Source organism: Clupea harengus, chromosome 19 (genome assembly GCF_900700415.2).
Source record: "Clupea harengus chromosome 19, Ch_v2.0.2, whole genome shotgun sequence".
Lineage (NCBI taxonomy): Eukaryota > Metazoa > Chordata > Actinopteri > Clupeiformes > Clupeidae > Clupea > Clupea harengus.
This window is the reverse complement of record NC_045170.1, coordinates 12,959,826-12,984,986: the sequence shown is the minus strand read 5'-3', so window position 1 is coordinate 12,984,986 and position 25,161 is coordinate 12,959,826. Positions and strand designations below refer to the sequence as shown.

Below are 25,161 nucleotides of genomic sequence, written 5' to 3'. Positions count from 1 at the left end.
CTGTCCATTCCTAACCCAAACCTCATGTTATTAAATGTAGCATGAATCATCTTACCATAACACTGAAGAGGTGTCATGGTGAAGCAAAAGAATGTACTTGTTTCACTGAACATACTTTAGATAAGATGCTTTCGATGCTTAGGCATAGGATGCTTGGTGGAGCTGCCAAATCAATATCAGTAAGCAAACAATATGGCCAAGCAAACATTAGCTGGCCAAGAAGTCCTGCCCACACTTTTAGTCACTAGCTTTAGTCTGTTTGAAATGCATTTACATCCAATGCAGGTGTCAAAGTTGTTAGGTAGACTGTTCAGGATTGTCTGTTTAGAGTTACGCCACAAACTATTAGGAAAAGCAACAGCAAGGCTACATTGCTGTGCAGATATAATTAGTCTGTGTAGCTATATGAGAAGAATGCATATCGTTTCAAACTGTGTGAGCCCATCCAAATTCAGTAGAGGCAATGTAATGAATCTGAGTATCACAAACAACATGCACAATGATTACTAACTAACTAACACAATATATACTGTAACATGCCTAAATGTGTAATCTGACACCATATACTCATGTGTGTGTCTGACTAAATGTGTATGTGTGTGGGTGTATGCTGATGCAGCAGCTGAAAGACATATACATTTACATACTGTGTTTGTGTGAGTGTGAGTCTGTGTGTGCGTGTGTGTGTGTGTGTGTGTGTGTGTGTGTGTGTGTGTGTGTGTGTGAGAGAGAGAGAGCGACAGAGACCGAGAGAGAGAGAACATTTTTGTGCATTTTTCACTGGCATCAGTGTCATCAATAAATTCATGTCCCCATGCTGCTCAAAGCTGGTCATGTGCCTGTGTGTATATAGTCTCCTCTGTTTGCTTCTGCGAGCGAGAGGGAGAGAGAGAGAGAGAGAGAGAGAGAGAGAGAGAGAGAGAGAGAGAGAGAGAGAGAGAGAGAGACAGGGAGAGAGATGGAGGGAGTGAGAGAGTCGGAGAGCATAACTCACTGGTATCAGTGGTCTCGTACTGCGAATCACTCTGCAGCTCGAAGATGTCCACCTCTACGCGAGCGCGAGCCGGGCCCTCCATCATGCTGTTGATGTTCTCGCGGGCCAGCGCCAGGGCCAGCCGCTCCCCGCGCCCACACACCGACTGGTCATCTAAAATGGCCGCTGCAAAACGGGGGTGGGGGGGTACAGTAAATCAACAGTTTCTCTTCAGTATGCTACCCATGAAGAGTTTCCTCAACAGTACACAAAGCAAGGCTGTAGAGAGGTTATTTGTTCCCATAAAAAGACAGGCTGTAAAAAAAGGACAAATAACTCTGATAATGGAATTAGATTCATTCAGCATAGTCCATGGGGAAGGGTGCTGTTTCAGACATGAAAGCTGAAACTCAAATATCCAAAGTCAACTATTATAGCACTACAGTATGTGTATGTGTATACTGTGTGCGTATTCACGGCCTTCTCTGTGTGTGTGTGTCTGTGTCTGTATATATGTGTATACTGTGCCTTTGAATGTGTGCATAAGCATTATCACATGTGTATATTTGAACTGAGCAGAAATGTAATGTGTTTGTGTGTGTTTATTCTTACTGGGGCCACTGATAAGCTACAGTATTCCAGTATTCCAGTATTAATAGCGGGGCCGCAGGAACCTTTGGCGCGGGAGAGCGCCCAGCGGTTCATTCAAACGCTCGTTGAGTCCTCTATACACCTCTTGCATTCGGCTCGCCATCTGGGCTTGATCAAAGTTTGAGCTGCGCTGACTCACTGAGCCTCCCCGAGAGCAATTAAAAGAGCCAACTGCCAATGCATAAACACACACACACACAGACACACACAGACACACACACACACACACAGACACAGACACAGACACAGACACAGACACACACACGCACACGCACACGCACACGCACACGCACACGCACACGCACACGCACACGCACACACACAGACACACAGACACACACACACACACACACACACACACACACAGACACAGACACACACACACACACACACACACACACACACACACACACACAGACACGGGCTCAGTGCCGCACTTCTTAGCCGCCCATCTCCCTCATCAGCCTCAATTAGGCCTTCAGCTAAGCATGGCCACCCGTCAGTCAGTCAGTCAATCACCCGCTGCCTATGACAGCGCATTGTGAGCTTATGCAGATGGAGTCATATCCATGGAAACCCGATAATAGGTAACCGTGGAGATGCTGAGGGGAGTATCCATGGAGATGGCGACCAAGCACTGTGACTTTTCACCCTTTCTCTCTCTCTCTCTCTCTGCAGCAACAAACAAACATCACAGAAAAACAGCCACCAGTAAAAATTTACCTGTTGCGATGAGGAATTCCTTAAAAGGTACTTAAACCCTTCAACAAAGGTATTGTTAAGTAGGGGTGGGTAATTATCATAATATTACCACAATATTTTTCCTATGATGTTGATATCGTCTTCATCAAAGATGAGTAGGGATGCCATTTCACAAACGAAAAACAATGCAAGGTGTATCGTAATTCCAGCTTGCAACTGTAGTGGGCCTATTTTGATGTAATGTTTTTTTTTTTTTTTTTTTTTTTTTTTTTAAATGAACCCTAGTTTTGAAGATTTGGTGTCAGCGTACTGATAATGTATTACAAACAGAAATGTTGAGATATATCATCATCTCCATATTTTGTCTCACCCCTAGTGTAAACATATTAAGCTTTGAGTACTCAAACAAAACAGCTTGGGGAGACCTGTTTGGTGTTGATTCTTTTGTGGCACCCTGCCTGTTTCTGAGGTACTCCTGCGCGTCCATTGCCTTGAATCACCTCAGGCACAACAAATGTTCTTGCTGGTGACCCTCTCAGCAGTAAGAGTTTATGGCTGGAATAGTTCAGATTTTATTACTCCTTGTTTAGCTCGGAGAAAACAAATAGGGTCCCAGGGTCAAAGCACATTGTCGTTTGTAATATCTACACTTGCTGTCTGTGAGCTATCAATATCACCTGAACTACTACAATTTTCTCTACAAAATACCAGGGATTCCCATAAAAACCTGTCGGTCTATGGGATGAAACCTAGACAGAGAAGCTGGAGAAGAAACAGCGAAAACTGTAAAGCCAAATATTTTTTTCAAATGAAAGACATATCTTGGTCAAAGGACAGGAAGAGCACACAAGAGGATTAGGTGGATAGGCAAGACGGACACAAAAAACAATTATGGCAATTTACTCATAGATAGAACAAAAGACAGATACTGAGAGGGTTGGAGTGTCTGCATGTCAGGGAGAGAAAGAAAGACATTCAGTATGTAGCATGAGCAGGGAGAGTGAATCAGGGAGATGAAGAAAGAGAAAGACAACTAGACAAAAGAAGAGATGGAAAGGAGTGGAAAGGAGGATAAGTAAGAATGTTAGAGTAAAATATAAAGAAAGAAAAGTAAAGAAAAACAGACGGTAAAAAGAAAGAGTCCAAAACTCATCGCCACACTCACCCATTTTGACAGCGGACATGGCAGGGGCCTGGCTGAAAGAGTGCGGGGCCATAGTCAGCAGCAGGAACAGGAAGTGTATCGACAGCAGCAGCGCTGGCAGAGCCGGCATCTTCCACTGCTCCTCATGGAGAATGGTCTTCTGGCTGCCTGGTCCACCACCTGCTGGAGGGGAGGGCGTGTTACAACGCAGAAGAGAAGCAAGCTCTATCCCAACTCATCTCAAACTTCTATTTGCTTCACCATTACTTTTCCAAAATGGCAGTGATGAAAGAGCTTATTTCAGACAATGGCGTTTATGACAGCTAGTTCCACCTCCTGCTGGAGGGGAGGACTTATTACAAAGCAGCAGAGTAGCGAGGGCCAGCTCTATCCCACTCATCTCCTGTTTGTAACACCCCATATACTTCTCCATTAGTCTTGCAAAATGGCAGTGGCTTATTTCTGACAGGGGCGCATAATGGCCGTTAGGCTCACCACCTACTGGAGAGGAGGACTTGCTACAACTCAGCCTAGCTGTGGGGGCCATCTCCATCCCGACTCATCTCCTACTTATAACACCCCATATACTTCACCATTACTCATTGGAAATGGCAGTGGTAAAAGTGCACGTTTCTGATGGGGCCGCATTATTGGCCATTGAGACGAGCTCATCAGTCACGAGCGCGAGAAGCTCGGTGGGCTTGGAATTACTTTGACTGCAGCCTGATTGAATCATTTTCATGTCGGTCGGGGGAGAGAGGAATAGGAGATGAGCACAGAAGGCTGAGCAGTTTCGAGAGAAATGGACTTTTTTTCCCCCCTTCCTCTACGATTGGAGACACAGTGGCTGAGTGGTTGGGGACAAATTCCGTGGGTCTTTGTGTGAAGGAGCTGAGGAGAAAAGCACACACACACACACACATACACACATATACACACATATACACACACGTACACGCACAAACACACACACAAGAGCAGACACATAAAGCCATCCTCGTAAACAAACCCACAGGCAGCCACACGCCATCCCCAGAATGTCTCGCTCTGTTTTATGTGTTTCTCCTCTCGTCTTCAGCAACATAATTTAGCAGTGATGTCGACAAAATATTATAAATTGAATTGTTTTGACAGCGGCACACACTCAACCACACAGGGACATACACACACAAACACACACACACACACACACACACACACACTAAGAGATAGGAGGTGTGACAGAGACAGTATGCACAAGTGAGAAATGAAATGGAAACCTAGCGAGGGACAGCAGCTCAGGAGATGGGGCAGCCGGCAAAAAAAAATAAAGTGAGAGTTAGAAGGAGAGAGAGTGAGAGATAGTGTAAAGAGAGAAACAGAGAGAGAGAGGGGGGGAGACAGAGACTCAGAGAAATGGAATTGAGATGTAATAGGGAAACAGCAAGAGACGAGGGGAGACATGACAAAGTGACTCGCAGACTTCAGAGTAGATTGCAGCACGCAGCAGACGTCGGTGAGACTGGCGGGGAGAGCCACGGTGGAGGAGGGCCGGTGTGTGTGTGTGTGTGTGTTTGTGTGTATGTGTGTGTGTGTGTGAGTGTGTGTGTGTGTGTGTGTGTGTGTTTGTGTGTGTGGGGAGGTGGTGGGGTGGGGTATGAATGACACAGTTCCTCGCCAAGGCAGAAACCCAATCTAAAGTTCAATAACACTACAGAGCACCCTCTGTTCTTGGGACACTGGTGTTAGTTTGTCAACTGTTCAATTTGCTTCCGGTATCAATGCCTTCCGCAATATAAATACTTATCTTCCCTGCCAATAAAGCTTTCTGAACGAATTGAAATTGAATTCCAAATCGAATTTAAATTAAGAGAGTTGAGCGGCGGCACCAGACAAAGAGAAACTGAGAGAAAAAAAACATCCAGAGAGAGGGAATGTCAGAGAAAAAGAGGACAGTAATTGATGAGTCCTAATAGATAAAAGAGAGAATTGCATAAAAAGAGATAAAGGCAGTAAAAGCTGGGTTGAATATGGTTCAGTCTGTGATAGGCGTTACCTGCCTTTTTGTATTGTACTGCTCCCAACCTTGCTATGCATACAGTCGTTAACCGTGTGACCTTCTTCACATAAAAGAAGCTGCAGTGGCGAATACATGAAAGCAAAATGCAAATAATATGTGAAACTGTGAAAGCAGACTTTAGCAATTCAAATGAAGTTGAGATTAGAAGGAATGGTGGTTTGTGTGGTGTCTCTGTGACCCTCATTAGCTCTCACAGTTAGCTACTGTTTAATAACATAGTAATAAGCAGGTTATAAAACAGAATGGTAATCATGGAGAGAATCTTTTTGTTGTTGTTACACATAAGGCGATGTATGCCTTTACTGGAAGTCACATCACCGAATGTTTCAATTTGACGCCCATAAAGGCTGGGTTAACTACTACACTGTGCAACAGGCCATTGGATGCCGCAGCGACCAGCCTACATCCATCTTCAGATGGGGAATAATCTTTATGATCCATTTGGTCATTTGTCAAGCGAACAGGACTGTAGCCATGACCCATCTCCCCACCCCCTTCTGCCCCCCTATCCAGCATGATCATCTTAAAGTGCCTGCCCACGGAGGCTGCCAGATCATCGGTCAGAGAGCGGAGCGCAGCAGGCTTGGGAGCTGCATGCGTGTGGGAGAAGACGTCAGCTACGCATTATACCTGGCAAATTAGCATGGCCTTCTGCAGAGCGGGGTGTGTGTGTGTGTGTGTGTGTGTGTGGTGAGGGTGGTGGGAGGATGGTTGAGGTTATCAGCATTTGCGACTTCCTGACCCGCCCACGCCCCCGCCCACCCCGGCTGTCGCAGAGCCGTGCTGTAATGACTGGATAATCCGCTAGTTTAGCGATGGATGGGAGTTATATTTCTCCACTGCCAACATCCACCTCCGTTGTCTCCCATCCGCTCTACTGCCACGCTGCATCCATCACCCTCCCCTCTAGTCTTGGGTTCTAGATAATAAAAAAAAACTCTTTTGCACCAAATCTATTTTAAACATGCAGAATGCCATATCTGAAAAACTCTCTTCACAGCTAATAAATGGTTACAAGGAAACAGCTGCAGAACCTCCAAGAGCATTGCCGACAGAAAGAAACATTCATCAGAGGGTTGTGAGTGGACGCTCTAGGAGTTCTGCGATGGAGATAAAGCTGAGAAACGTTAAGAGATCTAGTCTTAACCAATAACTCATCCACACTACGGCTAGCTCGCTCAGGAGTGCCAAATTTAAACAGCGCACGTAGCGGCAATGTGAGGAGGCTGTATCAAATGTAAAGCCCCTCCAAATGAGACAAATAAAACACAGGGATTTGATGAAATGGAACAGTAAGTCTCTGCTGATGGCCGCTGTCCTCACGGCGAGAGACAGGGGCTCAGTCACCCTCTCTAGTCTGTCCTCTCCATTGCGATGGCTCTTTAAAGGATAACACATTATGCAAGAGAGAGGAAGAGAGCACTTCAAATAGCCTACTGTTTGTGTTGGAGAGTGGAGTGTGTGTGTAGGGGGCCGACGTATGTACACTGCAGAAAATATAAATAGACAGCATATCGGGGCAGGATTGAAGAGTGTGTGTCATCAGAACTAATGGTACATTTTTTCATTAGTACTATTATTATTATATCTATATTTACCCTTATGAATCTTGTAGCTGATATTACTCAGCCATGTCAAGCCATGCCAAAATGGAATTATGAAGGATTTAACATTAATGTGCTCCATGCCACATGAGATATTAACAGTAATCTTTGCTACAGTTCTTATGACAGAGCCATACCATCTGTTACAAGGTTCCTCATTTAAACCGAGCTGTGTAAATAGCAAGCCAAACTCCTCATTAATATGAGTACTGCCAAATCAAGTCTCTTTGCTACTCTCCCATATTACAGTTGGTTAAACCCCAATACAATTAGCGACTTTGTTTTTCGACAGCTCCATTTTGAAGATCTCCACATCTCCGCACCTGGGCTATGCAGACTCTGGCGCCTTCCCTCACTGAGACACTCTGTTCTACCTTCTGCTCTCAGCAGGGAGGTTTCATTAGCTGCTACCTCCACACGTCACTTTGTGTAAAGCGTAACACAACAACACCCGGAACAGCACTGCATACAGCTCGAGATGTTAAAACCAGGACCGATCAACAATGTTCGAAAGAAAATACTGTGAATAAAATGTGTGGGGGCATGAATCCTTTCAATAACTCAGCCAGCACTCCAAACAAACAAAAAAATCTCCCCATCAATTTGAGAAAATAAAAAAAATAGTAAACACTAGAGTTTATTACATAACCACTAATGCTGTCTGACAAGCTGGGCTGATCCAGGATGTTTTAATTGACTGGGAACAGCAGTGCTCTACCAACACCACAGCAGCACAGGCCTGCGGTGCCCGGACTGGGGGCACTGCCAACAAATTGTGAAGGTGAGTGCTGACCCCCCTGACCTGACTGCAGAGCTACCAGTGACGAGCAAGAGCACAGTGTCAGCAAAGACACACCAAGGGAGAGAGAGAGAGAGAGAGAACACACAAGACAGAGAGAGACACAGTGAGAGAGGTGGGGAGAGAGAGAGAGAGAGAGATACACAGTGAGAGAGGTGGAGAGGGAGCTATAAAGAGAGTGATGGACATAGTGTGCTAGTAAAACATGTAAGTGAGAACGGCCAAAAGAAAAGAAGAAATTGTATAAAAAGAAAAACCAGGAGCCAGAGGGAGGACATACACAGACACACATACATACATACACACACACAGACAGACAGGCACACACACAGACACACACACACACACACACACACACACACACACACACACACACACACACACACGCGCACACACACACACACACGTGTAAAACAAGCTGATCGACCGGCAGGCTCATTGACTAATTCAAGTCATTAATGTCCCTGGCTCAATCATGAATAGAAAGAGCCTCATGTTTAGCCTATAGGCCTCGCCAGCATAAAGCAGCAAAGCAGCTAAAGGCCTAATAAACAACACATTGCCATGAGAGAGGAGCCATCATTTAACACTGCTGCAGAAAAATGGCTGCAGCAATACCACGCTCTCCTTCTCGCTCACACTCCCCTTCTCTCTCCGTCTCTCTCTCCTCTACTCTCTCTCTCTCTCTCTTGCTCTGTCCTCCTCACTCCCTCTCTCTCTCTCTCTACTCTACTCTTGCACAACCAGACCCCCACAACCCCCCACCCCCCACTCCCCAGTCCCCCTCTTCCCAACTGATTCCGGAACCTTCTGCCAGTTGCTCACTGTCAGTTGGAAGTGAGCGCGAGAGAGACGCATCGGTTGGCGTGCCCTGGGCCAGTGACACTATCTCTGCTTCCTTTGAAAAGAAGCATCCAGAGGCTAGGTGCAGCAGAGTTCATGTGAGCGGCAGTAAAAATTACACACAATAGCCCTCCAGCAAGAAGACCTTTGTTTCCTTGATGGTTTTCCAAAACGGAGCAAAAGCTAAAAGATATGCCGCCCCCCCTCCAGTTTGTTGAGATCTATTTCTGCCTGTGTTCTTTTTTTTTGTCTCTTGAGTTCTCATTTTGTCCCTGTGTGAAAAGAATCAACTTTTCCTCATATACCTCTTTTTTTCTACATAATAAAATAAAAACGATCGCAAAAAAGAAATCAAACAAATCTTCAAAACAGGAACTCAAAAAGGCTTGAAAGAAAACAATTTAAAGTCTGAAAGAGCCAAAGCGGGCAAACAAAGACATCAGAGCACAAAGACAAAAACATTTGCCACCAACGACAAATGAGTCTCTCACGCAAGACACCCTCACAATGGCCGAGCAGCAAATCTATAAGGAAAGAAAAATGGAAAGTTAAGCTAAAAAGAATGAAAGAAAAAAAGAAAGGAAAGAAAAGAAAAAAAAGAAAAGAAAGAGGGCACTGATGATATCCAGCTACGGTGGGAACCTGAGCGGATGTTTCGGGGCGAAGGGAAGACTGCTGGGTATCACCGCTGGCGCTGATTCGCTACTCATTGTTGTTCTTGCTGCTGTTTAAGCAAAGCTGTTCGACATTAAATATTTACATTTGCCAGTAATTAGTGCTACAAGGAGTGACACAGCCTAGATTTTATAATTAGCACCATCTAGGAAATGATGTGAGAGACACCGCCAAACACACACAACGCACACAGGTCATTCACATACAGAGCAGGAGTCAGCCATACTCCACTCTCGTCTGTATAATGTGATCCACATTGCAAATGACTTCAGGCAGACAATAAGAAACGCTTCTTTGTCTGTTTTGTCACACTTTCTTTGGCATATTATCATATTTACGGCAACTTAAGAGAGTTGGGTTCCCGATTAGATGATCTGATACGATTAGGTCCTGTAAAACCCAAAGCAAATATTGGCAAGTTAAAGGAAACATTTTCCTTTTTTTTTATGAAATAAAAAAATATATATATTTATTTCTGAGCCATAGAGTTAATTGCGCTGATCAGAGCGGCGAGCCAAAGCATACATCAAATGAGTGCACTACATCGAGCACAGAATCTCCCCTCCTCATCTCCCCGGAATTATGATCTTATCATCGACTTGGCCCATGTGCTCAAAAACGTCCCGCCTCATCGTAATAGAAAGAAAGAGAGAGAGAGAGAGAGAGAGAGAGAGGGAGAGAGGGGAATGAGAGAAAGAGGAAGTCTGGAGGGGGGATGCAAAAGTACAGAGCTAAGAGATTATGAAACAGCATGCTTACGAGGCCTTCGGCTCCAGTAATATCCTGAATGTGCGTGTGTGTGTGTTTTTTGTTTTTGTTTTTTTACTTTCTGTCACAAATCAATTTACTGCAACGGTCATACGTCAACGTTAACACATTCATCAACTCCCCAACCCCCTCCATCTTGCTCAGTAAAGACACACACCTGCTCCCCTGGTGTTTACGCACACTCATTTCAAAGTCATGAGCGCCAGAGGAGGGGAGAAATGAGCAGTAAAGACCCGCACTAGATACTGATGCATAGAGGAAGGCAACCCCCTCTGTCTCTGTCTCTGTCCCTCTCTCTCTCTCTCTCTCTCTCTCTCTCTCTCTCTAGCTCTCTCTCCCTCCCCTCTATCACACCCCTCCGCCATCAGCACTCCGGTTATCTCGAAACGGCCTATTAGGGATGGCAATCTGCTTGATAAGCTCTGATATCAATATTTCATGTTTACCATGGAGTGGAACACATAGATCAGGGGGCTTCTTATGTAATGACACGTCGCTGCTGCTGCTGGAGCTGTTGCTGCTGCTGCTGCTGCCACGGTGACAGTGGCAGCAGCGGTGGCAAAGTGGGGCGAGGCGCAGTACGGGGGCCGCGGCGAAAGAGCGAGATTTTTCACGCCGGTGGCGGCGGCAGTGACATCGCGCCTCCGCCAGGGACCGAATGAGAAATGACCTGGGGAGCAAGGAGAGAGGGAGGAGGGAGAGGGAGGAGGAGGTGGTGAGGTAGAGAGGAAGGGGGGATGAAAGAGATTCATTGCAGGTGTGGAGGGGTACCGCTCTCTGCTACTCCCGAAGCTGCTGCTGCTCCTCCACTCTTTCCACCGGAGTATGACTCTCTCAGATCCCAAAATAACATAAAACAAACGCAAAAAAACAACAGGCACACGCACTAAAAAAATCTTCAAGAACGAGATCCCTATCGTGGACCGGCGCTAACAAACATGCACACACGCTGGAACCTCCCCAAAGACTCAGATTAGCTGCCAAAGCGGAGATTACAAGAGCGGACGAAAGGAAGACGGGGGGAAATGCATGAAAGGCAGATTACAGGTGTATGAGGTGAGCTCCAGGTGGAGGACTGGGTCGGCCTCTGTGTCAGACGGAACATCGGATTATGGGCCCAAATTCTAGACGGAGCTGAATGAGAGGTGGGGGAGGTGGGGGTGGTGGACGTTGTTGTTGGGAAGAAGGGCGTCGCGCCTTGGCGCTCTTGAATCTCAGCACATCTCAAGATCGTGTGGATCGCACAGCTGTTTGCAGAACCTCTCGCTTCCCCCCGCCGCCCCTCTCTTTGTCTCTCTTAATAAGATTCCTATAGTTGCTTTCTTCCCTGTTCAACCTCTTCTTTTTTCCCTGTTCTTTTATTTGGTCCGGCAGGAGCGGGTTTGGCACGGCGCCCGAGCGAAAACTTTGCTTTTAACCAAAACACGTAAACATCACTGTTTGGGGGCAAGGCACCGAACCAACTTCCTCTCTTTGGGGATGTGAGACTCGGAGCATATGCAAAGCCCAAAGGGTTGCCTCACACGCTCAAATATGCTTCCCTGTTCACACACTCCACCAGAGAAAGGAAACAGACCACGCTCCACTACAGCATACAGTGTGATGCAATAGGAGGTTACCAAGGAAACACGACTGCCCCACCCCTCCAAAAATAAAAAATAAAACTGAGAATCAGAATCTATTCTCCAGTCACTGTTCTACAATTACACTAGCAAACCTTGAGAATGGAAAATAAGGTCCAGGAGTCCTTTCTTTTTGTTCTTTTTCTTTTTTTTTCTTTGCTGTCAAGCACCAAAAATAAGACATGGCAAATAAGGCATTAGAGTGTCATGAGTGTCATGCCTCCAAGTCTTTCTTGAGGCACATTATGCGTGGCGGAGTCGGGCATGTAACTGTCGCGCGCTTCAGAATCCATGGTGACTGAAGACAATTCGGAGGTGAAATAGCAAACAGTTGCCGTGGCAGGGAGGGCAACTCGGTTTGCTTGGAGATAATTCTGGCGGTCGGGCGTTTCGTTTCTGAATTGGGGTGAGAGGCGACGTCGCCAGGATGACAGACAGGGAGCTGCTTGGACATCTGTCATTCGCTGCCTACACTTCCCTGTTCATGCCATTTTCTCTTCTGTTCCTCTCACACGTCGTGCTGTTTTTTTGTGCCGTTAACTTTTCGCCATTCTCTCACAGTCCTTCATCCTCTCTCTCTCTCTCTCCCTCTCTCTTTCACTTTTCTCTCTCTCTCTATCTCTGTTTCTCCCCTTCTCTCTCCCTCCTCTTTCTCTATGTCTCTCTCTCTCTCTCTCTCCTCTCTCTCTCTCTCTCTCTCTCTTTGTCTGTCTGTTTCTCTCTCTCCCTCACTCACTTATCTTCTCAGTGACAGAGGAGATGACAAGGTGTGAAAGAAATCTCGGGGGCCAGCCGTGACAGCCTGAGCAGCGCTGTGTGGCCGAGGACGAGGACGTGGCCGACACCCATCAGGGCAGCTTCGTCTTCACCCCACCACCACCTCCACCCAGGGAGCCCGGGGAGAGGACCAGCAGACACCATCTACAGCCAGACACTCACACACACCCAAACTGACAACACACGCACACACACACACACGCACACACACACACACACACACACACACACACACACACACACACACACACACACACACACACACACACACACACACACACACGCACCCATACTATATATGCACAAATCACACATGCACACATATACACATACATACTGACACACCACACACACAAACACCAACAAGCAAGTATAAACTCAGACTCAAAATATGCATACAACCCGACAGATGCACACACAGAATCACACACATGTGTGTATAGAAATGTGTGTGATTGGCACACACACACACAAACACACACACACACACACACAGTTGTCGGGTAGCCTTGTGGAACAGGAGACGTATCAGACTTGCAAGGGTGATGTAATATGTGATGGACTTACACTGTCACACAGTCAATGTGATCATGTGTGCCACCACCACGAGCTACATCAGGACCACAGGGACTAAGAGGGCAAACCAGATCATGGCTTTGACATATCACAGTAATCCATACCCACAGCATCCGCACTATCCAGTCCATACCCACAGCATCCGCACTATCCAGTCCTCTAAAGCCAGATTAACCAAGGTCTATGATGTTACATCCTGGAAGACAGAAGTGATTTGACGCGGTAGATCATTTTTAAATCATCTTTTATGAAAGACTTTTAAGCTACTCGTGTTGCTAAAATTGATCTAACCAGACCTGATATGAGGATATCTTAAGTATAGTCATGGGGCATTCACTGCAGAAATGCTTTCCATAGTCATTGTGAAGAGGATAAAATCATTGGAATTGGACGTAATGGGCGATTCAAACCCATCTAGGTGGACCGTGTTTCTGGAATCCCTCTACCTTGGTACTAGAGAAAAATCAGCGTTAATGCCTCTTGTTTCAAGAAGTTCCCTGCCATTTGTGCACATTCCTGCAAGATAATGTGTATGTAAGTATACTGTAGCACAATCTTGCAAGATAATGTGTATGTGAGTATACTGTAGCACAATCTTGCAAGATAATGTGTATGTGAGTATACTGTATCAGATAAGGGTTCCTTTGTCTGATATCTATTAGGTGTATAAGACCTACGATAATTGAACGTTGGATAGTTTCAGTTTCCAATAATATACTTATGGTAACTAACGCATTAGGCTAAATATCTAGCTTCTCTTAATTACAATTATTCATGACATTAATCAACATTGATAAACCATTATCCCCAGAATGAACAAATACTAATAAATTAAGCCGGTGTAGTTAATGTTCATCCCTGCAGGTTAACTGCATTAATTACATATAATACTTCAGTTCCCGCCTTGTGTCTTTTCCATTGTCCTTCAGAATCCCTTTAATATATAATGTAAAAGACCTTTCATGAAGACCTTCAACAAAACTCATATTAAATCATGAAAAATGTAAAGCCATCCTCTGCCATGGAGGGAACACCTATCAGCCATACCTGAACAGCATGTCCCATACACACATGTACACACATACATCATATCTATTATCTAACATATCCAGAGATTGCCTTACAAGCTGTCTCATAAAGGGAAGCCAGAATGCCCTCCAATCGTGCACAATGTCAAGTAATCAATATCAAAAGAAGTATAAATCAGTACAAATGCAATACACTAATAGAAATGAGTCACCAAAAACAATGAATGTATTTCTCCAGATATGATGGATGAGAGCTTTAGTGTAGTCCAACAAGGAAGACTATAATGTTATGTCATTCATTGATTGATTGATTCATCCATCGTTCCTGACCAATGGTCTTGTACATCCATTTTAAATGGACTTAAGAAATGAACAAGGAACAAATCTTTCAGGAAACCAAGTAACCAAATTTCCTTTCAGAGCACAATCATGTTTGATGTTGCCCTTCCTCATCCCCACCAATCTGGTCTCTGCCCTTGTGTCTGGAGGGCAGGCTCTGCCCCCAACCATGTCGGTCCGACAGGATGTGTGAAGTTGACTACACACCTTATCCTGTAGTGAGGACAGGGCTCACGCCAAACACTTTGTTTTGTTCCTTGCTGAGCTTGCCAAATTATATTGTTATGATTATGTCTACCTCAACTTAATTTCTGCCTCCTGAGTCGAACTGGTAAAACTAAAAACCCTATGAGTGTCAGGGTTATACGCTGTGCTGGACCAAACCAGAAATGAACAGCTAAACAGCAGAGGCCCGCACACAAGAACAGAACACAAAACAAGCCAAACTGAAAAGGAGGCTTCATGGTGGATAACATCCACCATCTAGGCCCCTAACAACCGCGCTTCACCACCAGAAAAGCACCAGTAGCACAAGTATGAGCAAATGACGTGCATCAATTTTCATTCATTTGTCAGGTGCGCACAGAGAGACAAAGGCCGCCATTTACCTTTGGCATTAGTCAGAGAAAGTCTGCCGGAAGGGCATGCTGTGCCGCTCCGAGGCCTCTCAAAAGTCGGCTCTCCTTCACCACAGCACAAAAGAAAAAGAAAAAGTACAACGCACTGAAGAAACCTTTTCAGTCAATACTTCTAAATCATTACTGAGTCCTGAGATTAACCTTCTGCATCGATGATTGGATAGCACCGCTCCTGTATCCGAAACCTTAAGAGTCCGCGACCCAGAGAGTTTCCCGAGAACAAATGTGAACCGTTTCGCCTGTTTTGTTCGTTGTTTTTCTTTGTGCCTTTATTTTTTTCATCCCGCACATTACAAAACAAAAAAAAATCTCCCAATCAATCCCCCCCCACTGAATGAGGGCTGCCTCCTAAATAGAGCATGACCAACCAAACTCGCGAAATATTAATACGGCCTTGCGGTGCGTTACGCTCCCTTAACGCACTGTATCAGCTGACAACACTAGAGAGGGGAGCGAAAAAAGCTCCCTCATAGAGAGCATGATTTATGAGCAGCGATGCCTCTCACACACAGGGCATTCAGAACACAGCAGTTACATCATAGAGCATTACTCAATATTCACCACAGAAAAACTAAAAAGAAAAACCCACTGCTGCATATAACGGTGCGGAGACCGCAGATCGTAAACTGAGTACGTTCCTCGTTCAGTGTCGGAGTGCATGACTCTTGAGCATTCCGCTTCACTGTCAGGGGCCCTGAGGTTCTAGAACATAACTAGCTTGCTGTCCTTAAAAGTGAGGGCAATGTGGGGGGGGGGGGGGGGGGGTAGAGGGATGAATTCTTCTATTCTTTCACCTTTCACAAGGTGGTTCAGTAAGGAGCAGGGGGTCCGCCGGCAGCGTTTTTGTTCTGCATGAAAGCGACAGTGCAGAGAGCATCCAGGAGACACGCTTCTGACATGTTCTGAATGCGGCGGTTATTTGATGTCATGAACGCATCATCATGTGGACACAGAGAGCATAGAGAATCCTGGCTATGCTGCTGCACTGACAGCCACACACACACACACACACACGCACACACACACACACGCAGGAGAAAACCCAGAGAAAGGAGTCATTTCATGTCAGCTATGCAGACTCCCCTGGACCTTCTATGCAGTCATGCATTTTTACAAAAAAAGATCAAATGTAAAGGAAATGGCGTATAAAAGTGTTGCATAAGCATACATGTGTGCGTCTTGTGTGCGCACATTTAAACATGTAAGTGTGTGTGTGAACCTATACTGCTGGGTTTGTGTATGTTTCTGTGTATGTGTTTGGGTGTGTGTGTGTGTGAGAGAGAGAGAGACAGAGAGAGGGCATATACTGCTTTGCGCATTGGTTGTACTAGAAAATACTCCTGCAGCTAAATCCAATAGGGCACGGTCAAAATACCATTTTTGTCTTGCTCAAGGACACACTCCGGCATGAAGGCAGGAGAGGCCGCGCTCAGAACAGGATCCCTCTCTCTGGCTGCAGGGGAACCAATCAGCCCCACTGAGCCACGGCCGCCCCAGCAATCCATTTGTACTGTTTTTCCTGTGTCACACAATGACATGACGTGACCTGGCGTGACGTGATGTGAGGTGATGAGACAAGGCCTGATGTGACATGGTCGCCGAGGAAGATCAGTTTCTGCGACTGTGTGTGTGTGTGCAAGTAGGGGGGGGGGGGGGGGGGGGGGTCATTTCGTTTTCACTGGAGAAAAAAAAGTGGTTCTTAAGGTTCTTCAAGAAACATTCTATGTCTAAAAGGTTCTGTTTGGCCTGAACCCTCTGATAAGACCCCTTTGAGGAATCTCTGTTTTTTTTTTTTCATTTTTGCAGCACATTTCCAGACGTTGCAAAAAGGTCAGACGTTTAGCTTTTCTAGGAAGCTTTTTTTTCGGTTGGAGTTCATACCTGTCTCTACCTTCATGAACTCAACTGAATAAGCTGCCCTGAAACATGGCTGTTTGGGGGCTAACAGACGGCAGGCTGCAGAATGGGAAGACATTTTTTTTTTTAAACGCTCCGGCTGCTTACAGAAAGGGGGTGTTACCTCGGGGATAAAACAGCTCATATCTGCAGTAATCCTCCTTGGTTAGGTAAACCCTCCCGACAGCCTGCTTATCCATGCTACGCTTACAGAAAGCATGTAAGGAATGGCCTCAGTGGCTATTTAAAATATGAATGCTAGGGCACGCTAAGGCAACCCCATTTATTCCCATTTCTACACCAAGCCTGTTGGGGGAAAAAGAGAGAGACATGGCTGATTTTTCACAACACACCCTAATGCAATGGCCCCGATGTCCTCACAGAGTCATGGAAGTTTTCTAGTATTTTTATGTTGTTGTTAAGAAATGACTGTCTGCTAGCATTTGCGCTCCATGGCCTCCGTGCTCATTAATGCAGGATGATGTGTCATAATACGTCATGTCAGAGCGCATTCACTCATTTACCATCTCCTCTGTTCGAGGGGTACACAGAGGGCTCCTGTCGCCTCCCATTAGACTCCAATTCCCAGAATTCAGGTGACTTAAAGAGAATAAGGGTCACACCGAGCCAGCGAATCATAAGCAATTTACATGTGTGCATGACAAACAGCTGAGTTCCCGGAATAAAGATGACCACAGAGTTCCGTGAGGACACCCAGATATTCACACAGAGTGAATATCATAAGGAAGCCCAAATTCTCTTCCTAATTACATTTTATCTTGGCACTGATTAAATCTACACCATATGTCTACAACAGAATGTCTGTCCATTCGCGTGGCCAGGAGCTGTAATTAAAGGTGCAAGTAAAGCAGTCGTATCATTATATATAAATATTACATTTTATATTCTTTTTTTATTTTTCGGGGACTGAGTTCAAAGGGTTGTGCCCTTCACAAGACATTCCATGTAGGGTTGTTATCTAAGAATGTACACAGTTCTACTGTGCTGACATACTGTCACTGTTCAGTTGCATATTATCATTCGTACAGTCGATCTAATGTCAGCTTAATGTCAGCTTTTGGTCTTTAATTACAGACTGCTCCTTCCACTTTGTGCTTTTCACCACCTCCACCTTTTCAACTCTGACAGACATTACTATTTGTTCATTTCTCGTGATCTATTCAGGGATATGGGTGTGCAGTCAGCTACAGAGTACACAGACTTCATATTACTTACCCATATTGATGGATAGTTTTGGATAAATTTGGCATTATTGGAGGGCTACGGAAGGGTTTGACAGACAAAACTCTGTCATGTTTACCTTGGGTACTACATTTGCTGGCTATGCTACTTCTACATATTGAGATGTCCAACTGATTCCAAGGTTTGGCCTTCATTAGATGTATTGCATGTTTTACAACCCAATTTTCAAATTGATTTTTGGATAGAAGCATCTTCAGACTGTACTGTACTGAAATGGAGAGCAACACAGCAAGATATTTGTGTTCATCTATGAGATCATAGGACTTTCACTGGAAAATTTGCTCCAGATCAGTGAACTGCACCATACAGTATTTAACTGTGCAAACATATGTATCCTCACCATGTGCTCAGTGATGAATTCGGCATAAATCCTTTGCAGGGCTGAATAGACAAAACGCTAACGCTAACGCAAAAAGCTAATGTGAAAGATATTGGCCAATTCTCTCTCCTTAACACATTAATAACTCTTAAACATGAGCCACTGAACGCGTGCTCTCTCCAGTGCTCAGTGCATGTGCGTGCTTACTTTCCTTTAGTACACAAGCGCCCAGCAGGAATCAGAACTCCTGACACTAAAGCTGCAGTCATGCTCTAGTTACCAAGCTACAAGAGAATTAAAGTCAGAGGGAAAATGTACTTATTAGCCTATTTCTCAAAATAGCAGGTAATGATTGTTATGGCTTTGCACTTTGATAAACTCCGGGTAAGCCTGTGAAAGGATGCTTAGTAAAGGGCAAATCTGAATAGAATAAAAGGAATGAGTGATGCAAAGAGCCAGGGAAGATGACACAAGGCTACCGTGTACAGTGTTAGCAGTTGTAGCATTAGCAACAATGTCTTGATGGATGGGCTTAATTGCAGAGGACACCGCAGCAGTGTGCAAACACAGGAGTATTAAGGACTCACCGCTGCATCCTCTACTTTTCATCCTTAGTAAACAAGCAAGCATAATCCACCTCTCCTGTCACCTGCTACAGTTCAAATAAAGTGGAGATCGAATGTAATAAGGGAGAGACTAGACGACACTGCTAGAAAATGGCCATGGTGTGTATGCTTTTATGGTGCATGTGAGAAGCTCTCTGAAGTATTGTTTTTTTTGTTTTTTTTATCTTTCCTTGGTTCTTTCTTTTCGTCCTTCGATCGTGCCTTATATAGGCAGTCCCTCCATGATTTAGCATTTTACATTGATTTTTTTTTGCGATCAAAACAGTGGTGATTCCTAAACTGTGCGAGACATTTTGCAGTTTCGCAATTTGTTTCTCTTTAAACCCCACTTAAACTCCACACATGCAAGAAAACAGATTAATGAGAGATCAAAATCACAGCCATCAGACAGATTATCTTTATGGGTACTTTTGCTTTTTAATATTTTTGTAACCATCCGAATGTTAATGGAGTTAAGTTGAAATGTTATGCCTTGGTTAAAACCTTTGAATTCTACTCCAAAATCACAAGCTCTTGTTAATATTCAGAGCAGTAATCGTTTAATTGGTAATTGTTTAAAGAAAACGGAACAGAAAACATGATTATTCAAAATATGTTGACCATTCCTGGCCTCACTTCACCAATGTTCTACTCACTTGAATTACCATTCAATTGGCCTATGCATGACTTTAGGGGCAGGTCACCTTGTACCACCACCAGGAATTCAGAAAAAGCGGAAATAAGTTGTTGTTTTAACATCCAGGCTTATTTTCTGCAATTTTATGCGCAATTTCTGCAGTAAATTAGAAAATGTGCAGCGTTGCAAAAAAATTAGGCCCCTATCACTAGGGCCCCTATCACTACTATCTATCTTTGAGCTTCCCCCATCTCTGCTCCCCAAACTCGTTCACTGCTCCTCGCTTGCCTCCCTCCCTTCCTCCCTCTCTCTCTCTCTTTCATGTTGTAGCATATGGTGTTTCGCGCTGTGTAACGCTAACCCACTGCAGCCATCATGATGGACAGATCAAGGGGTGGAAGGTGGATGGGGGGGGGGGGGGGGGGGGGGGGGTCCATGGGAGACGCTCCCACGTGTTTGAAGACAGGACATGAGGTGGAGTGGAGGAGGTGGACGGATGGATGGACAGAGGGAGAAAGAGAGAGAGAAGAGAGGCTGAAGGGAGGTTAGCGGGGGGTAAAACGCTGAATCATAGACAAACAGGAGCCGCCGCGACTAGCGCCAGTTCATTGAGATTCTGGGTACTCTTCCCTATCTCTCAACACACACACACACACACACACACACACACACACACACACACACACACACACACACACAGAAACACAGGCGCAGTCCATGCACCAGCTCCTGTCAAACCAGGCGTAAAGTAGGCCATCTTGGGACAGTGCAGACCCACTGAAGCCCAGTGTTCATCCCATCACAGCAGTATGTCAGACCCGCTCGGGCGCACCACATTTGCAAAGCAAATCAATAGATAAGCATGGACACAGAGACGTTAACGTATTCCTTTCAAGACACACACACACACGCAGACCCATATCCACTGACACACTTCAACCAGCATAAACACACACACACACAGACTTCAACACCAGGCCAAGTCAAGTCCTGTTTGAGTCATTAACATAGTGAGACATACAAATAGGGCTCAGCCTAATGAGTACACACACAAATGCACACAAACACACACACACACACGTGTGTATATATTTACCCCAAGGAATCGTAATGTAAAGGGTTTGCTCTTCCACTCACACACACACCCAGACCCTCACACAATCCTTTCAGTGCCGCAAACCAAACCAGAAACCTATTCACCTCATCAAAGGCCCTCTAATAAGCATTGATCAGTGGGAACAGATAAAAAAAAAGATATTAGAACCGCAGACCGGGAGCACAGAGGGAGAAGGGGATCAAGTCTGCGGCAGCCCCAGAACGATAATTTGTTTACAGGCACCGCGAGCCGTTCTACAGTTCGCTGTTCTGTCAGGTTAATGTCGACCTGAATAAAGATTAGCCACGTTGAGCTGGTCGAACAGAGGTTACGTGTCGAGTGTCATTATGCAGATCCATATGCGCCATACTGCAGGAGGGTGTGGAATACAAAACCCCAATGACTAATATGGCCTTCCAGCTACAGTCATTATTACACATACACTCACACTCACACACACATACACACTCACACACACATACACACTCACACACACATACACACGCACACACATATGTGTGCGTGAACACAATGTGGTGTTTAGGGCATCTACAGCAGTTCACTCTCTAATCTAGTTCTGTTTATCTCTTTATCTGTGTGTGTGCTTATAAGCATGTGCATGCTTGTGTGTGTGTGTGTGTGTGTGTGTGTGTGTGTGCTCATAAGTGTGTGCATGTCTCTGTGTGTGTGTGTGTGTGTGTGTGTGTGTGTGTGTGTGTGAAGGCACTGCTCTCTTCAGCTGATTGCTAATGTTTGTTGCGTTGTGATGAGGAGCAGCATGACAGCTCAGTGTGGCTCTGCAGTATTGGCTGAATTGCACATTTAATTACTCTCATAGAGCTACACACACACCCACATGTACAAACACACACGTACACACACACACTACATTAAAGCACTTCAACCAGTCTCCCACACATACTGTATAGGTCCTCCTGCTCTTACCCTATTCACACACACACACACACACACACACACACACACACACACACACACACACACACACACACACACACACACACACACACACACACACACACTCGGAAATGAACACACAATGTCACAAATGGTCTCTCTGATGTGCATTGTGTAACTACTCAACCCACTGTTCTTTCCTGCGAGTGATTTTTATTTAGTGTGGTTTGTGTGCGTATGTGTGCATGTGTGTGTGCGTGTGTGTGTGTGTGTGTGTGTGTGTGTGTGGCGGTATGATGGAGATGTCCATTTTTAGTGCATAAGGTGAGTAAGGAGAATTATGCAACTCACACTCACGTTAAGTAGAGACACAGGTATGCACTCTCAAAGCCACTGAAACACACATGACCACACACACCCCACACATGCACATACATACAGTATAAACACACACACACAGACACACACACACAAATAAATAAATACACACAGATAAACACAAACAAACAGGAGGAGACATTAAATCAAATCAGTTTGCAAAAGCATGTGTGTACGCACACCCTCACCGAACACAACCCTGCCTCATATCAGACGGCCGCTGAGCCTGACATCAATCTCGTTTTTGCCAATCCCCTTCTCCCCCTCTCTCCCTCTCTCTCTCGCTCCCTCTTTCTCTCTCTCTCTCTCTCTTTCTGTCGCTCCCGCTCCCTCACTCTTGCTCCTCTGTTGCCACGGCAGCAGTCAGAGAGAGAAAGGGAGGAGCGGAAGAATAAAGGGGAGAGAGAGAGAGAAAAAAAGAGAGCAAGATGAAGCCAGAGAGGAGTAAGATGGTATAACACACTGCCTTGAAGGAACTGACTGAATATAAGAATTGAGTGCGTGTGTGTGCATGTGTATGTGCATGTGCGTGTGCGTGAGTGTGTGTGTGAGCAGACGGACTGAGCTGCCAAGCAAACGGTGGCCATTTGTTGCACAGAGCTCAGCTTTATACAGCCATCACAGAACCAGGCTTTATACCGCCATCACACAAATATTGACTGGAATCAGTGTTTGAAAGTGAGGTGTCATTCTTGTCAAATGGGTCGATTTGTTTAAGACCAGGGTACAGCTACTGTTCTGTGGATGGGGGTCAGAGTTTTTTCACACTAAATAGCTTATTGACTCCTTGGCAAAAGGTGAGGAAACATTCACCTCGACAGTGTGACTAAAACACACAAGAAAGGAAGAAAGAAAAAAAAAATTGATAAAATCCTCCTCCCTCGGGAATGTGTAAATAGTTAAAGTGTAAACATATTACACAAATTCATGTAGATGTATCTGTGTATAATGTATATATTTGTAAATATGCACACTGCACATAAAAGTATATTGTTAATACTGTATGCACACACAAAGACGGGCAGACACACACACACAAACACACACACATATATATATACTATATAACATTGCAGTCACAACGTATCACTGCATTTCACTATAAACCACAAGGATAAACCAAGTATGTCAAGCACCTGGGGGCGTGACAGCGGGCGTTTTATTTTAAACTCCCTAAAAGCACAGAATGTTTACTCATTATAGCAAATTAAGCTTGACACACGCTCTTGCTCCTGTGCTCCATCTCTCTCTTTCTCTATCTCTCTCCCCCTCTCTCTCTTTCTCTATCTCTCTCTCTCTCTCCCTCTCTCGTCTGTCGGCGTCTTCCCCCCGCTCCGCTCCGCACACTGCCGCCGGGCAGCATCTCTGGCCCCAGACGACAGAGTGCCATCATTAAGGATGTGCTCTCGAGAAAAAAAAAAAAAAGAAAGAACGAAAGAGAGAGAGAGGAAAAAACAACGGCCACTGTCGTTGCCGCCGTTGCCGCCGCCGCCACTCAGCGACAGGCTCACGGCGCGCGGGGGGGAAAACAGTGGCTGACACAGCGGCGCGGCCCGGGCATAATCCACTGCCACATGCGCCAATCCAAGGGCTGCCATTTAATTATGCCACTGATTCTGGGTCCCTTTGTTACCGCTGTCAGATTGGCGCTCCACTTTGAAGGCAAACAAATCCTCTCTGAAGCCTCTACCCCCAACTCCCAAACCCCAGCCCGCCATCTCGTCTCCCCTTCATCACTCCGCCGTCCCCCTTCATCCCTCCATCTCTCCTCTCTTCCCCTATCACTCGTTCTTCTGAATGCATGTCCCCACCTCCCCCCCCCCTTCTCTGCCTCCCTCCCTCCCTCCCGTAGTTTTTAGCCTGCTCAATCAATAGCGCCCCGAGCATGCAGAGGATGATTATATTTGCGTGTTCTTTTTTAATTCATCACTCCTTTACTCTATTTTCATTGCTCCTCAAATGTCTCCCACGTTCTCTCTCTTCTCTAATTAAGACAGCAGATTTAATACTTTTGTTATTCACAGTATATAGTTCCAGGAGCATGGATTTGAATGCCAAATCTCAGTTGGAAATTTGGCTTGCATTCAGAACACACACACACACACACTCTCTCTCTCTCTCTCTCTCTCTCTCTCTCTCTCTCACTCTCACTCTCTCTCTCTCACTCTCTATCTCTCTCTCTCTCACCCACACAAACCCAGACACACACTCCTTGCTTCTCTATTTCTCTCTCTCTCTCTCTCTCTCTCTCTCTTTCTCACACACACACACACACACACACACACACACACACACACACACACACCTGAGGTATGCAGGGCCAGGCTCCATATGCTTTCAGATGTGACTTCAAACAGCTTAGGAGAGCGGCATTTCTGGCCGTTCATTCATGCCATCATGGCAGCCACCACTGATGTGCCAGTCATGTGAACTGGCAGACGCCGAACACACGCCACCCCTTACCCATCACTGTGAATCACAGCCCAGGCAACCCGCCATTGGTCAGAGATCGAGCCCCGTCTCCGCCTCCTCCTCAAATATGCCCTTTGATGTGAAAGAAAATTCTCATCTTGTACCTCACTCTCTCTGGTAACTGGTGATCAAAGGGCAGACGTTTCACACACATATACAACACCCACGCACCAACACACACACGCACACACACACATACACAGAGACGTGCGTGCACACGTTGACTCCCCCTCACACAAACCACAGGATGATGAGACATAGTGTACTGACGCAGTTCAAGACAGCGAGAGCGAGGGGAGCTCTTTAATGGAGTCAAACGTGGAAGGGAGAAGACCAACAGTAGAGGAGAGACAAGTGGAGGGAAAGACATTCTTGCACAGAC

At 45.5% G+C, this 25,161-nt stretch overlaps 1 protein-coding gene across 1 annotated transcript in view; it reads right to left on the bottom strand.

The window, feature by feature from the left end:
• Nucleotides 1–25,161, bottom strand: part of LOC105891985 (glutamate receptor ionotropic, kainate 5) — a 71,240-nt gene that overhangs the window by 33,599 nt on the left and 12,480 nt on the right. Inside the window, exons 2-3 of the mRNA XM_031585972.2 lie at nt 3,492–3,653; nt 995–1,159 (exon numbers count right to left, since the gene is read on the bottom strand). Coding sequence (XP_031441832.1) covers nt 995–1,159; nt 3,492–3,600 — 274 coding nt within the window. The 5' untranslated portion in view covers nt 3,601–3,653. The remainder of the gene's footprint in view (nt 1–994; nt 1,160–3,491; nt 3,654–25,161) is intronic.